The sequence below is a fragment of the Alexandromys fortis genome, unplaced genomic scaffold (assembly GCF_014885135.2).
Source record: "Alexandromys fortis isolate MF-2015 unplaced genomic scaffold, M_Fortis_MF-2015_v1.1 scaffold_95, whole genome shotgun sequence".
Classification (NCBI taxonomy): Eukaryota; Metazoa; Chordata; class Mammalia; order Rodentia; family Cricetidae; genus Alexandromys; species Alexandromys fortis.
Genome location: NW_026067990.1, coordinates 3,331,068 through 3,345,002, shown reverse-complemented (window position 1 = coordinate 3,345,002; position 13,935 = coordinate 3,331,068). Strand labels below are relative to the sequence as shown.

Here is a 13,935-nt window from a genome sequence, read left to right as displayed (position 1 = left end):
TCTGTGGTTTTTTTTTTTTTTTTTTTTTTTTTTTTTTTTTAGAAATGACATCACTAGGAATCACAATTTGTTTATTTGGCAAACATTTCTCAAGGAATCCTGCCTACTCGGAGAAAGGGGCCAGCAGAAATACAAGGAGTGACGCTTGGAAACTGGATAGAAACTACAGCAAAACTTGAAAGTAGTTAGGATTTTTCCCCTAAAAACTCTCCACTGGAAGCCACCAGAAAATTATTTGAGAAAGGAAATGCCATAATGGGATTTATGTGCACACGTTATGGCACAGAGTGGAAGCCCAGAGAAAAGGTCATGCAGTGAGGAGGTGGGATGGATGAAGATGGTGGTGGTGGGAAAAAAAAGACTCAACATATTCCATTCAGTTGCTACCTGTTGCTCACCTAGTCTCTTATCCCCCTAACCAGGATCCCATCCCTGGGCTTGCTCTAGCCCTTCCCAAGAGGGCAGCAAAAGCTGCTGGAGCACCTGTGATCATGGATCTTGGGGCACCTCGGTGGCCCCTGCTCCTTAAAATCCCAGGCTGTTAGGCATGACTCCAAAGGAGGTCTTTTTCTCCAGTGAGTGAGTTTGAAGAATGATGAGCCACTCACTAATCTGCTTCTGCTCCAGCTTTCTTCCGAGGGGACCAGGCAGGGGGTTGCTCTAGTGTGTTCCTCCTGCCTCTGTTAACAGCAGCCTCAGCTGTTGAGAAAAGCGGGAGGATTACTCCTCCTGGGGCTCCCTGCCCCCCCATCCCCCAAAACAGCTGAAGGAAAGGCTTGAACCTTCTTTCACAAAGAGACGCATTTTGGTATTCATGGTGGGGAAGGCATATATTTTGAAACTGCCTTTTCTGGTGATAACAGAAATGCAACCGTATTGGAGAAAAATGGAAAGCTGAAGGAAGAGTCGCCAGCACGCATACTATCACGCTGGACGTTTTTGCTTGTTTCTCCGTCATAGATCCTTATTTTTGAATAGTCAAGGTCACACATGCTAAATAAGAGTTCTGGCATCTTGTTCTCTTCACCTGGTATTAGGATGGCTTTCTGTGTTACTAAAGTCACTCCATAAATGATTTTGATAACTACACGGCAGCCATTATTTAAAAAAAAAACCTTATTTTATTTCCTCTTTCCTGAACATTCAAGGTGGTTATAACATATAAGCAGTATAAGAGCAGCTATGACAGACAAGGTTGTTTCTCAATCTTTGATGCACTTTGAACACCCAGCCCCATCCCTGTGGACTTATAGGCAGGGAATTAGTAAGGGAAATTCTATAGTCACCGGACAGGAAAGCAAATCTCTAGCAGGGCAACTTCCACCAAATATAGCTGTGGTCCTGGCAGGGAAACTAGAAGACTTTGGACTCCTGTGTTTTGCTCTGTAAGGACCTGTCTCTCTCCTTCTTACCACCGGACAAGCAGTGCCTACTAAGTGTCTCTATGTCAGGAAATATAATACCTCTTTTCTCCAGACATCTTACTGGATTATGGGCTGTAGAGGAAGCGGGGGCTGTGAGTTCCTTGGCTTCTAACTTCCTTTTGTGGCAGACAGGCAGAGTAAGGAGAATCCTTCCCCGGGGTCCGAGAATCTGCTTGCACTGTGGGCTGTATTTGGAACCAGCGAGGCCACCTTGAGCACCGTCATTTCCCCTTTTGGTGACAAAGCCAGCCAGAGAAGGCAGCAGGGATTGGAGGCATATTTTGAGTTTGTTGCTGTTTTAGGGGCAGAGCCCTCCCTTTAAATTAAGCCTTATCAGAACCTCAGCTCTAAAAACAGAGGAAGGAGCAGTCACCCTGGTGAGCAGTGTGGGGAGGGCAGTTTCTGGTGTGCAATTCTGGGCAGAGAAGGGCAGCTTCATTCCAGTTCAGACTAGTTCTCTTCCCTATCGCTGAAGTTTAAAAACATTATCTTTCATCTGTATTCAAATCCTCCAAATGTGCTGATCGATGAAATCTTTTCTCTTCTTAAAGGCAATTTGGAAATCAGACAAAGTGGAGCACAAAGCCACGGATACTTAGAGCGAGAGTGAGCAGTACGTGCGACAAGCTGAAAGGGTGACCCTGGCACTTCTAAGAAGGCAGCAGCACAATGAGCTCTTCCAAAGAAACGATGTCAGAGTTTATTCCCCCTCTGCCACCGCCCCCTCGGTGGGGGGGGGCGTTGCTTGTTCGTACCCCACCCTTTCCTGGAATCATTTCAGACCAAAATCTAGAGTAACCTTAGGCAGATGTTTTCTAAGGTCAAAGACTGAAAGATTGGAATAGGGTGGTGGGTCTGACAAGTTTCCCATTGGGACTTTGGCGGTGAGGGTAGCTCGCCCACCAAGCAGCTTGTGGCTGTGCTCCAATCACTGTAGGAAAGGGTGGAAGCTCGCATTGGTCAAGAGGGGATTGAGGTCTATGGCTTTAGCGTGAGGAGAGGAGGTAAGAGGCCCAGCCTGAACACAGCAGGCCCAGGAAGAGCCCTGCAAGGAGGGCAATGGGACTGCATCTGTAAATCAACGCTGGCCCCATCCCACCCCATGCTGGACAGTGGGGGATGGGGTGCGGGGGGTGGGGAGGACTGTGCAAACGTCTTCGGAGGAGGGTTGGTGCTGCCTTCCCAGGGAGACCCGACCTTTCTTGGAGAGGCGGGGTGGCTTTAGTCTCCTGGAGCTGCAGTGATGTGTAAAAAGCGGGCACGACCCCCGAAGCCTCAGAAACCCCCGCTCCTCCCCCTGAGGCCCGCCCAGACCCGCAGGTGAATGGCTAGTCCACACAAAGGAAGCCGGTTGGAAACGTGGAATTCGGACCAATTTACAGAGGACTCTGTCGCCTAGGGTCCCAACAGACCGCAAGCAAAGAAACCTGTGGTCAGGAGTGGATGAGGATAAAACCAGTGCACCAGGCCAAGCTTATTGGAAAAGCCGAGTTTAGTTATTCTGGGATAGCGAGGTAACAGGATTAAAGGGATTAAGGAAATCACCTCAAACAGCTGAGGAGGGGGTAAAAAAACACGGATTCTATTTGTTTTCTTCCTAGGCCCCAAACAGATACGCTGGGGCTCGAAGCGAAAGGAAGGACCCTTGGGGCAGTACAATGGAATGGTCAGTGGTTCTGGGCTGGAGGAAAGGGAATAGAAAACAAGCTCAGGGCTCAAGATGAGAGAGAGCCTTTCTAGAAAACAAATAAGCAAACTGCTTTGACAAGTTAAAAGCGAGCCTTGGGAGGTGCTCGAAAACTCTTTTGCACATCTGCAGTGTAACTTTTAAAACAAAATCTTCCACTGACGAATGTTCACACCTCTGCTTCAGCTACCACGGTGGAAATATTTATATCCTAACGGGGACGCCTGTAACCATGTATTTTAAATACGATCACTGAGATTTCTGAAGGGCTTTCGTTTTGTAAATATTTCAACTCAGCTCAAGTATCTTCCCGCCCCAGTGCACAGAAGTAAGTGCCCTGCTTTTGGTAAGTTTCCGCGGCTGCAGGTGTCTGCCTCCCACCCGCATGGCTGCGGAAGCAGACGATCAATCCTGGAATGCTCACCACCGCAATCAACAAGTGCACGGCTGCGCGCGGGGGGTGTGCGGCTCAGGTCGTGTGGGCCACCTCCGGGTAGGCGCTTCCAGAAGACAAACCTTTCCCTCCATTTGAGACTGTTTCTCATTTCAGAGTACTGGGAGCTGCTGTGGGTTGGACCTCTAGTAGTTTAAAAGAAATAATTTCAGGTCATGTTCGCCCCCCTCGAGCCCTACTCAGTCCCAGGTCTGCAAACTGAGTTCTAAAACTACGTGTTGGTCACCCTCACAACCCGCGCTTAAAATTTCGGGCCCGCAAAATCATCAGGACTCCAGCATGTAGGTTATAAAATTTATTGATCTCTCATTTAGCAATTAAGAGTAAAGTCTCGAAAAAACCCAGAACATAATAACCCCCTCCCCACTACCCAAACGAAAGAACACATTAGCATGACGAAATAGCAAACATATCACTGCAAGAAATCACAAACTCAACAGCCTAAATGCGCACTGGACAGAAGCTGTCCCGCGGCCAGGGGCGGCGAGGCGGGAAACACACGCACACCTGGCTATAAATTAACATTGGCTTTAGCTGTCGCGCCAGTTGGCGCGGTCAGCCCCCCAAAAATCAGAGGAAAGCAGAAGCAATACGACCGGGGGGGTGGTGGAGGCATTGCAGTTCGTGGGTCAATCTCACTCACTCCTCGATTAATAGCAAACTAACAAGACAACATTTTCAAATGCAACAGAAGAACCTAGGAACCCGGGAAGAGGAGAAAGGGGCTGCATTTTCTTCGCAAACATCACAGCGGTTCCCAGCCTACAAAGGGGGAGGGAGGGGCAGCGATCAGAAGCCTGAGGCTCTAGAAAGTCCCATTTCCGCCGTTCCTAACTTCTTTTTGCTTTTGTACAAAACCTGACAGCTACAGCAAAACTTTCAGTTCTCCTCATCTTCGGTACAAGGCAACAGTCCCAGGCAAGCAAAGCTAAACAACAAGGCGTCCCAACTTGGGGGTGTGGGGCAGGGTGGGGGCGATGAGCTAGAAGCGCAGGCGGGAGCTTAGATGTGGGTCAGCGGCACCGTTCCATTGACCGCAGTCCCGGCGCCCTGGTAGTGCTGGTGTACGCCATGCAGTCGGCCGCCGGGCAATGGAGAGGCGGCGTCAGCCGCATCCCCGCCAGGTGGCAGGTACATGCTGATCATGTCGCGCAGGTCGCCAAGGCACGCGCGCTGCGAGTGCGAAGCGATGGCGGGCGGCGGCGAGCTGGGCTCCGACTTTACCACGGAGCCCATGGGGCCCAGGCTCATGGCGGCAGCAGCTGCGGCCGCGGCGGCGGCGGTAGCTGGCTGCTGCCCGTAGGCGGCGGCGGCCGCAGCGGCGGCCGAAGGCGCCATGCCCCCATAGCCTGAGGCGGCGGCCGCTGCGGCCGCGGCGTTCATGTAGCTCTGGGCGCCGGGTGGCATCATGGGGCTGTACTGCAGGCCAGCCATGTCGTATCGGTGCATCTGCGGTAGCGCAGGCGGCGGCGGCGGGCTGCTCATGCTCGGGGGCTGCGCGTAGCCCAGTTGCTCCTGCACCAGCGAGTACGCGCCGTTGGCCCAGCCGTTCACGTGCGAGTATGTGTCCAGGCGCTGGCCCACGCCCACTGGGCTGCTGGCGGCGGCCGCAGCGGCTGCGGCAGCCGCGGCGGCGGCGGCGCCCGGGGGCAGGAGGCCGCCGGGCAGGGAGTACTTGTCTTTCTTGAGCAGCGTCTTGGTCTTGCGGCGCGGCCGGTACTTGTAGTCCGGATACTCCTTCATATGCACCGCACGCAGACGCTTGGCCTCGTCGATGAACGGCCGCTTCTCGGCGTCGGTCAGCAGTTTCCAGTCGGCGCCCAAGCGCTTGCTGATTTCAGAGTTGTGCATCTTGGGGTTCTCCAGGGCCATCTTGCGCCGCTGCCCGCGGGACCAGACCATGAAAGCGTTCATGGGCCGCTTTACGCGATCCTGGTCGCTGCCCCCGCCGCCGCCGTTCGCGCCGCCGTTGCCTGCGTTCGCGCCGCTAGCTGGGTTCGCGCTACTCTTGCCTGCACCACCCGGGGCTGCGGGGCCGCCGGTGGCCGTTGTTGGGGTGGGCGGCCCTACGGGGTTCTTGAGTTCAGTCTCCAGCAGGCTGTACATTGCCGGGGCGGGAAGAAGGTGCGCCAGCGTGGCGGGAGGAGAAGGCGCTCCAGGGGCTGGAGCGGCCACGGTGAAAAGGCCTGGGGACTCCGTCGGAGTGGCGTTTGGGGGCCGGTGGGCCGGAGAGTCGAGCGGGAAGGGCAGGCTTGCGGGAGTGCTCCGCGCAAAGTCGGCGGGAACGCGCGGGCTTCTCTCACCTGATGCGTTCTCTCGAGCTGGTTGCATTCGCTGCCTGCCCGGGAAGCTCGCCGATCGCTTTATATACCTGCTCAGATCCGGGAGGGTTGGGGCTCGGTCCGCCTCTCACCACCCGTTGGCCCCGTGATTGACAGGCTCGCTGTGATGAGCCCTAGCCAATCAACACCGAGCCCCCTATGGCCCAGCTTGGAGAAAAAAAAAGTTCGGGGAGCCCTTTAGTTCACCCTCCAGACCCCTCTTGGGTCGAATGACGTGATGAGAGTTATTCAGGAGGCGGGAGTCCCTGAGACCCGCTCCGAGACCACCAATTAGGGTCTCAAAAAGTTTGAAAGAACGAAACCGGAGGAGGTGAGGGAGGAGGGGGAAGAGGGCGCGCGAACAGAACTCGGGGGGAGGGGCAGAGGAGCGCCCACGGGCTTCAGAAAATAACTTTGTAACCCTGACGAGGCTGAGCAGCGCCTCATCCCAGGGCTAGTCTGTAAAACTTCCCTTATTCTGCACCGAGGACCTCCATTGCGGTTGCTAGCGCTGGAGACACTGGGGACCGCCAGCAGCCCAGGCATGCTTGGGGACATTCAATGCATAACGGAGGTGCGCTAGGCTGAGCCTCTAAGAAGCCCTCCTTGGAATTAATTGGTTGCTGGCTGCCAGAACCCTCCACCCCTAGGCCAGTGCGTCCACGACCAAGCGAGGGTCAGGGACTGGGGCGGGGGACTGCGAGCGCACCTGGCAGTGAGGCTATCCCGGGGTTTTCGCAAGTGCCCTTGGTGAGTGGCCCGCTGCCTGGGCTCTGGGGGAGGCGCTCACACGCGGTGGCGTGGAGACCGTGTGTGGGACAGAAAGGGCGAACGGGCCTCCACTTTCTCGCTCCGGGCCCCCGCTTAGAGGCCCCTTTTTGTCTCTGCTGTCTGGCCATTTCGGGTTTTCCAGTCCGATGCTCCTGAGGGGGAGGGTCGGGCCCCTTGGAAAATCCGTTTTCATGGCAACACGGAGCCTCTCAGAGTAAAAGAAAAGTTTGGGGGGGGGGCGGTGTGGTGGCCGGAGCTGAGCCGAGGCCTTGCTCTGGGTGGACCGCTGGGCCCCCTCCTCTGACCGAGCACCTGCCACCACCGCTGTGAGCGGCTCCCGGCGCGCAACCGCCCCCCGCTCAGTCTCTCCCCCCCCCCCCAGGCTGCGCTAACAGACTTCGTTTCTCCTTTCTTGTTTTACAGCCTTACAGCCTTTCTGACCGAAACCCAGAGAAACAGAGCGGGACCTTCAGGCACTTTGTCGGGTTATCTGCCAAGGACTAGCGGTTAGAGAAACCCCAGCTGCTGGGAGCGGGAACCTGGACATGCTCTGCCGCCAGCTCAAGCAAGTGGCATGGCGTTTGAAACTCTCGGAGCCGCCTGAGGGAGGGAATGGGAAGCCATCTGGGCAGATGTGGCAGAAACCTAAATAAGGTGTCCGCACAGTATTGGATTCCCGCCTCTCCCTTTAGCTTAGGGAAAGGTGGGGAACCTAAAGGAAAGCATAAGACTTACGTGTGTGTGTGTGTGTGTGCGTGCGCGGTGTGTGTGTGGGGGGTGGTTCTAGGCTTCTAGTTTTTCAGCGATAATGCAAAATGAGGTGATTTGGGATGCCTGCACGCCTGGCTTGTCTCTTTCTCTCTTGCACTAATTAAAAAGCCGCCGACGTTTGCAGGGCGCAGACCAGTTCAGCCCTTTTCGTGGCCAGAAGGACCGCTGGCACCAGAATCTCGCTTTCTTTCTGGTATCACTTCCAGGAAGTTTGTGGTCCTGATTCCTTCCTTTTAAATTTGCATTCTACCTGGTCAGAGTAGTTTTCCGCCGAGGATAGCAACTGGGTGGGTGTAGGGAGTTTACAGGCTCAGGAAAGATTCTGTGTGTGGAGTAAATGTTAGTGTGAATGCGTGCGCGCACGCGCACGGCTATGCTGGAAAACATGTCTCAGAAAACAGAATGATTCAGCAAACCCCACCTGCAGTTGTTTTCTTGATGAATTGGCTGACAGACTCAGATTTTCTTAGGCACACCCACGGGCCCCTAAAAAGCTGATGTGACTGGCCCCTGCCCTCCCACCACCCTCTTCAGGTCCTCTCTCGGTTTTTCTGGGCCCCGGAGGCTGTTGCTAAGTGAAGAGCGGTTTAGGAAACTACCCAACCGACGCGCAGCCTGGCGTCCAGTAGCCTGACAGATGTCAGGATTCTTTCCAAGTTTTAGGACCCAAGTAAGCCGTTGTGGTGACAGCGCCTGGGCTGCAGTTTTCCCAAGACCTAGGATGTGGGGCTGGTCCCCTGCTCCTCCCAGAAGCAGATTAGCTGTTTGTCATTTGATCACACCTTGTCCTGGTTTAAGTGAGCTCATTTTCACATTACATCCTCCTGCCAGTTTTACTGAGGTCTTTTGGTAGGATCAAGGCACCTTCTCTCACTCTCTTGGCTTCTCTGCGGTGGTTGGGATTAAACTGACCTCCCGCTGGTGGCTCTGGGCTGGTCGGGACTCAAATAAGTGCTGTGCCGAATTCCCTTCAAAACACGTAGAAAAAAAACGTTCTTATTACAAATTATTATTTCAACTGGCAAGCAAGGTTACTATTGTAGGCCCGGAGAGATTGGGGGTGGGGTAGTGAAAAGGAAACCATTATCAGGGCTCTCCCAGCAATGAAGATTAAGACACCAGTAAAGTTAATTTTATTGAGGGTCGGCAGGAGTGTCCGAGCCGAACGGCTCCAGTTCCAGCAGAGGCTTTCCTGATGGCAAGGTGTTGAACTGCAGACTCCTCAAACTATATACTCACTATGCATCCGTTAACAGCAGCAAGCAAAACCCAGGAGAAAAGAACAAGCTCAGTAGCACTCTTAGCCTTAGGGCCTCCGGGATTCGCGGGCAACACGAAGAGCTCAGACTAGGAACTGGGCCAAGCGCCTCCTCCCCAACCCCCAACGCTCCCAGGAGTGTTAAGGCTCCCTCAGATTGGGGTCGAGCCAGGGGCTCGGAGGACCCATGGTGGGACAATAGCGCCGTTTGTTGGATTCCGTTGGAAATTTCACCCAGAGGAGCCCCTTCTCGCCCTCAGGGTCTTCCAGGTCGCCCCAACCTTGGAAAGACAAGCAGGCTTGAGGTCCGGGCAGAGAAGGACCCATCCTTGGCGAACTATTGTAAAACGCCAATGGTCTGGATTCGAGCCGGCCTAGCCCGGCGAACTCCAGGTTCATCCTCCGTCTCTCTTCCTCCCGTCACTACGGCAGAAATCGGATGCTGTGAGGGCCTCATATGTGCAAAGAGAACTTTTGGCATTGTGCTTCAGCTACTGTTAGAGAGAGCAGGGGAAGAGGAGCTGTCCTGTGTTGCCTCTTCAGTAACCACTCAAGGCGGACATTTTTCAGGGGTGCTGGCCAGACTAGTATCCACCCCTTTGGCAGGGATGTCTCGTGCATTCTGGATAGCCAGGGTTGCTAGATCTGTATGGGAGTCTGCTGGCACGTGCAGAGGGTGTAGAAGCAGAAGTTTCTTCAGGCTAGTTCAGGCCATCCAAGGTAGTTGACCCATAGTAGTCTAACATTTTCAAGTGTGTAGGTGCCCAGGGCCAAATACTGGTTTGGGGAAATGAAAACAATTTATCTTGGGCACCTTTTCCTGCAGATAAAAGCCTTACTTTTCTAAAGTCACTCCTGTCTCCCTTCTTCTTGAGAACATCCCTGGACCATTTACCCTGGTATGTCCAATACTGTATTTTGGCTACAGTGGGAGGGCCTTGATTAAGAAGCATGGGTCTACTTTAGAATCATCCTTTGTTTTAAGTTTTGAGGGTTTTTGTTTTTTGCTTTTTTTTTTGGTTTTGTTTTGTTTTAAGGTCGGAAAGGTCACTCCAGCTGGTGGAAGACTTGTCACTTTCCAGTCCCTGGAGCGTTGTGAGGAATCCTCCCTCTCCCATGCACCACAGAGCAGTGTGGAGTGGGGGGGGGGGAGCAGCTTCCCTGTATTTAGGTCAGGGAAGGATCGGAAGATCCTAGGTTGGTGGGAACAAACTTTAAACAACCTAGTTGGTGCTCTCTCTCTAAAGACAAATTTCTGGGAGCCTAGAAGCATAGGATGGCATTGTTCTGGAGGTGACAAATTGTGTTGGGTGGCAGGCACATTTGCATTCTACTGCATTTTGGCCATAGCTTTTTTTGGGGGGCACTTTTGGAGCAAGTTTTTAAATTCATTTACTTGAGTGACACTTGATAGCTATTGGAGCCCTTTGGCCCCCACGTACCTCGGGGCTCTCAGTTGTAAGCATGACTCTTACCAACACGGGTGTTATGGCATTATTAATCACCCACTCTCTTTTCCCTATGTGCGCAGCAACTCTGAGGAGTTTGACAGATTTTGCCTTCAGCTGCCCTCTTGTTGACCTCACAACCCTTACTTATTGGCTTCTCCCTAGAGGGAGGAAGGCACTGCCCAGGAACTGGGTCCCATTCCAGAGGGCTGCCCTGTTTGTCTCCGCCTCACCCTCACCCATTCCCACAACTGTTCCAGCTCCGCAGTTCAGACCTCCAAACTCACACACATTTCTAAGGGGCAACCTCCGAAAACTGGCTTCCAGGTGGCTGTGTCTGCCCTCGCACTGTACGCATGCCAGGAAGGGGGTCCGCTTCCTTTGGGTCTGCGAAGGCATGGCCCTCACTTAAGCAGAAGAGAGCTGGTCAGTAAGAATATGGGACCAGGGAAGTGATCTTAAAATCGCTATCTGCACAGATTTACAATTTCTCCGGGGTGGGGATAGTCATGAGTCCACCAGACCTGACTACCCTCGCCTGGAAAAGCCCATGTTGACCAGGCATCTCCAGAACATCTATGCAGATTCACCCGTTCCCGCCTGGGGGGGGGGTGCCTGTTAGGTTTTGAGGGAAAATCAATCTCAAGGCAACATCCAGCTGTTCTTTTACTCCTTTCTCATGTTTTCCTTCTTTCTTTTTACCAAAAATTGGTATTTTCTATAATGGTGAGCCATGAAATTCGATGCACAGAATTTCTATTTTCTCTTCTTCTTGGCCCGGGATTTCCTTTGGATACTTTAAACTTCTGTCCTACATTTACTATGTGCTAAATTGTGTGTCTACCAGGGAACAGCGAGGCCTTGCCCTTTTACTTTGAATTGCAAAGTGGAAACGGTCTGGGAGAGGACTTGAGACTGAGCAAATGAAAGTTCACTTACCGCTTTCCCCAAACTCCTAGCAGATCCACAGAGAAACCGACTCCGTGGGTAGAGGAAGGTCCTTCACAAAGATCTGGCCTTATTGGAGCTGGTATGCCCCGGACCGGCAGTGACCATGCTTATCAGTGTGGGCTCGCGCTTTCTCACGGCGGGGCGGCTTTCCCTCTGTGGGAGAGCGCTAACCCAGCAAGCATTTGCGCACCCCAGCGCCACTGTCTCAGCGACCGGCTTGCGTGGCTCCCAGGGCGCGGCTGTGGGGGTGGACTGGGAAGAGCTAGTGTGCTGCCCACCCGCAGGCCGACTTGCTTCGCAGGAGACTGGGGCCCAGACCTTGGCACAAAGTCCTTTCTCTTGGGAGATTTTGTTCACACAGTCGTTTTGGCTTCTAGGCCGCTGACATCCCAATTCCATTTCCCCCGGAAAGCTCTACGGGTTAGGACCTTGAAGCTTTGCTAATGTGATGTTTGTGTAATTAACACCATCTTCCCTTGTTTCTAAGCATATTTCCTCCGCCCGTGCAACCTAGCTTTCATTTGAAAATGCATTGTGAAGAACATCCCAATATACCCTTTCTAATGGGGGGGGGAGGGGACCCCTACTCATTTTGTGAAATGGTTTCTTTACAAAGCCAACAACCAACCTTACTTTCTAGTTCCAATGACTATCCTTTTATGAGTTATATTATTAAAGAAATCCGACACTAATTGTGCCGATTTAACTTGTTAATTAGTTGCAAATAAACTATTCATTAGTGGTGAAATAAAATAAAACAAAACCCATGCGCCTAGATATCATTCCACATTCGCATATTGTAGTGTCTGCATAGCACAGGCATACTAAATTAAGTTCCTAAAAGGTTCCTCCTGAGGATAAATAATTAAAATATATTCTACTTTAATTGACATTATAGAGGACATAAATGAACTTTTCCTTTTAGAAAGAAATAGCCATTTCTAAATAAAGCTTGCAGTGTGGAGAATGGAGGCTTCAGCCAAATGAATAGTCATTACTACCTTTTCAACGACGTGGGCCTTTTGATCAGAAAAGAAATTAGCTCTAAAAAACAGACAATGGAAGCCTGCCCTGCAATAGGAAGAAAATTAGACGGCCAAGGCTCTTCACAACACCTATTTCTATAAACCATAGAGCTCCTTGCTTTTCAATTACAGCTGTTCATTTCATATAAGGAAAGGGGAAAAACAGGCCTCTAATGTAAACTCGCTCTCACCAGAAAGCCTTGCTGCTGGCTCGTAGCCAGGTTGCCTACTTACTATTGTTTTTAGGCGTCTCATCAATTAGCTAATACTATATATTTTAAATGACTCGGGGGGCATTCACATTCTCCCTCCCTCCTTCCCCACGCAGACAAAACCCAAGCTGGACTCCCATGAAAGGGCTACCATTCGGAGCAGAGATACTTCAGTGTTTAAAGTTTAATGTTTTTATTGTTTCTCAAAGAAAAAAACCATATTGAAAATCCTGCTCTCCCCCTTTATTTCTTAGTTCATCATTGAAAGACCCAGACGGGTTGACAACAGGGAGGGACATAAATGGGCAGCTTTCAGTATTATTTCTAATTGTTCACAGAGCTCACTCCAGCTCCACATAATTTTGCAGTGGCCTCTAGACCACAATTTGGCTTAGACAGCTCTGAGTTTTAAGAATAGAAATTTTGAAATTTTTCTAGCTCTATTTGTTACATGTCATTAAGATAGAATTTTATTTTTAAAATATTGCTTTCACCATTTGGTGAGATTATCTAGCAATAAAGAAGAAAAATTTTCATTTAGTGTGGTGTGCTGTAAAATAAAAAAAATCAACACATAAAAAGTGATAATGAAGAAAATATTCAACGGTAGTGCTCACGAGTCTTTGAAAGTCTGTAAATGTGTGTTCTAGAAGCATTATAATAGAGTTGTAGGCTCACAAGGCTTTACTTCTTTTGAAAATGAATGCCGATTGATTTGATCTTTCTAAATCACTATGTAAATCTCCTGATGTACTGAAACTGCAGCGGCACTGGTAACCGGGGTTTGTTTTTTGTGATCTTGTTTACACTGATGCTTAGAAAATGACTTCAGATCATTTTGAAATACAGCCACAAATAACCAATTTATTCACAAAATAAGGACATATTTTTACATGACTGTAAAGTCATTTAAATAACACAATGGCTGTGGGTTTGTCATTGGCTGGGGTCATTCCCTTTGTCTTTCAGAACAACTTAAAAGAGAGACTGCTGGTCAATTTAGAGCCTGTCCGAATCGCTATTCAGCATGGTTCTAAAGAACAAGCCCCAAAATTTCTACCTCATTGCCTCCTGTGCTCCTGTTTCAGCATGCATGCATCCCTCCCCGAAGGAGGATGCTTCCATTTGATGGCTTCCCACCTTATTTTTTCATATCAAGTACATCATTTTGTTTACCTTTTCCTTTTAAGTATTAAGTTCTTTGTTACTCAGTTCTAAAGGATGTTAGAACACAGCTGCTACAAGCATTCTTTTTCAGAGAAGAATGCATATCTGATTTATTTGGCAGTTGGACGAAAGGAACCTTTCTTCCCAATCAAATGCTTTACTTTCCTTCCCTACTTTTGGTCTCCTATAATACAGAATGTATGCCACGGAGAGACCATTCCTCTTGCTATTGCATATAACAGTGCATGTTTCCCTGGGGTTGTATGGATACTGGAAGCAGGGGTACTTGCCCCCTTCTCTAGATGAGGTGTAGTCTCAAGATTTAGCAAAGTGTGATTTCTTTCTTTTTTTTTATAAATATAATTTTTTATTGAAAAAAAAATTTCCGTCTCCTCCCCGCCTTTCATTTCCCTCCCTGTCTCCCTTTTCCCCCCTCCTCCCTCTCC

General features: G+C 50.7%; 1 protein-coding gene across 1 annotated transcript; it reads right to left on the bottom strand.

Annotated features, from left to right (window-relative positions):
* Positions 1-3,847: 3,847 nt before the first annotated feature.
* On the bottom strand, positions 3,848-5,896 carry Sox3 (SRY-box transcription factor 3). Its single transcript, XM_050159648.1, has one exon. The coding sequence runs from the start codon at positions 5,894-5,896 to the stop codon at positions 4,568-4,570; it is 1,329 nt and encodes a 442-aa protein (XP_050015605.1). The 3' UTR covers positions 3,848-4,567.
* Between the last annotated feature and the right edge of the window lie 8,039 nt (positions 5,897-13,935).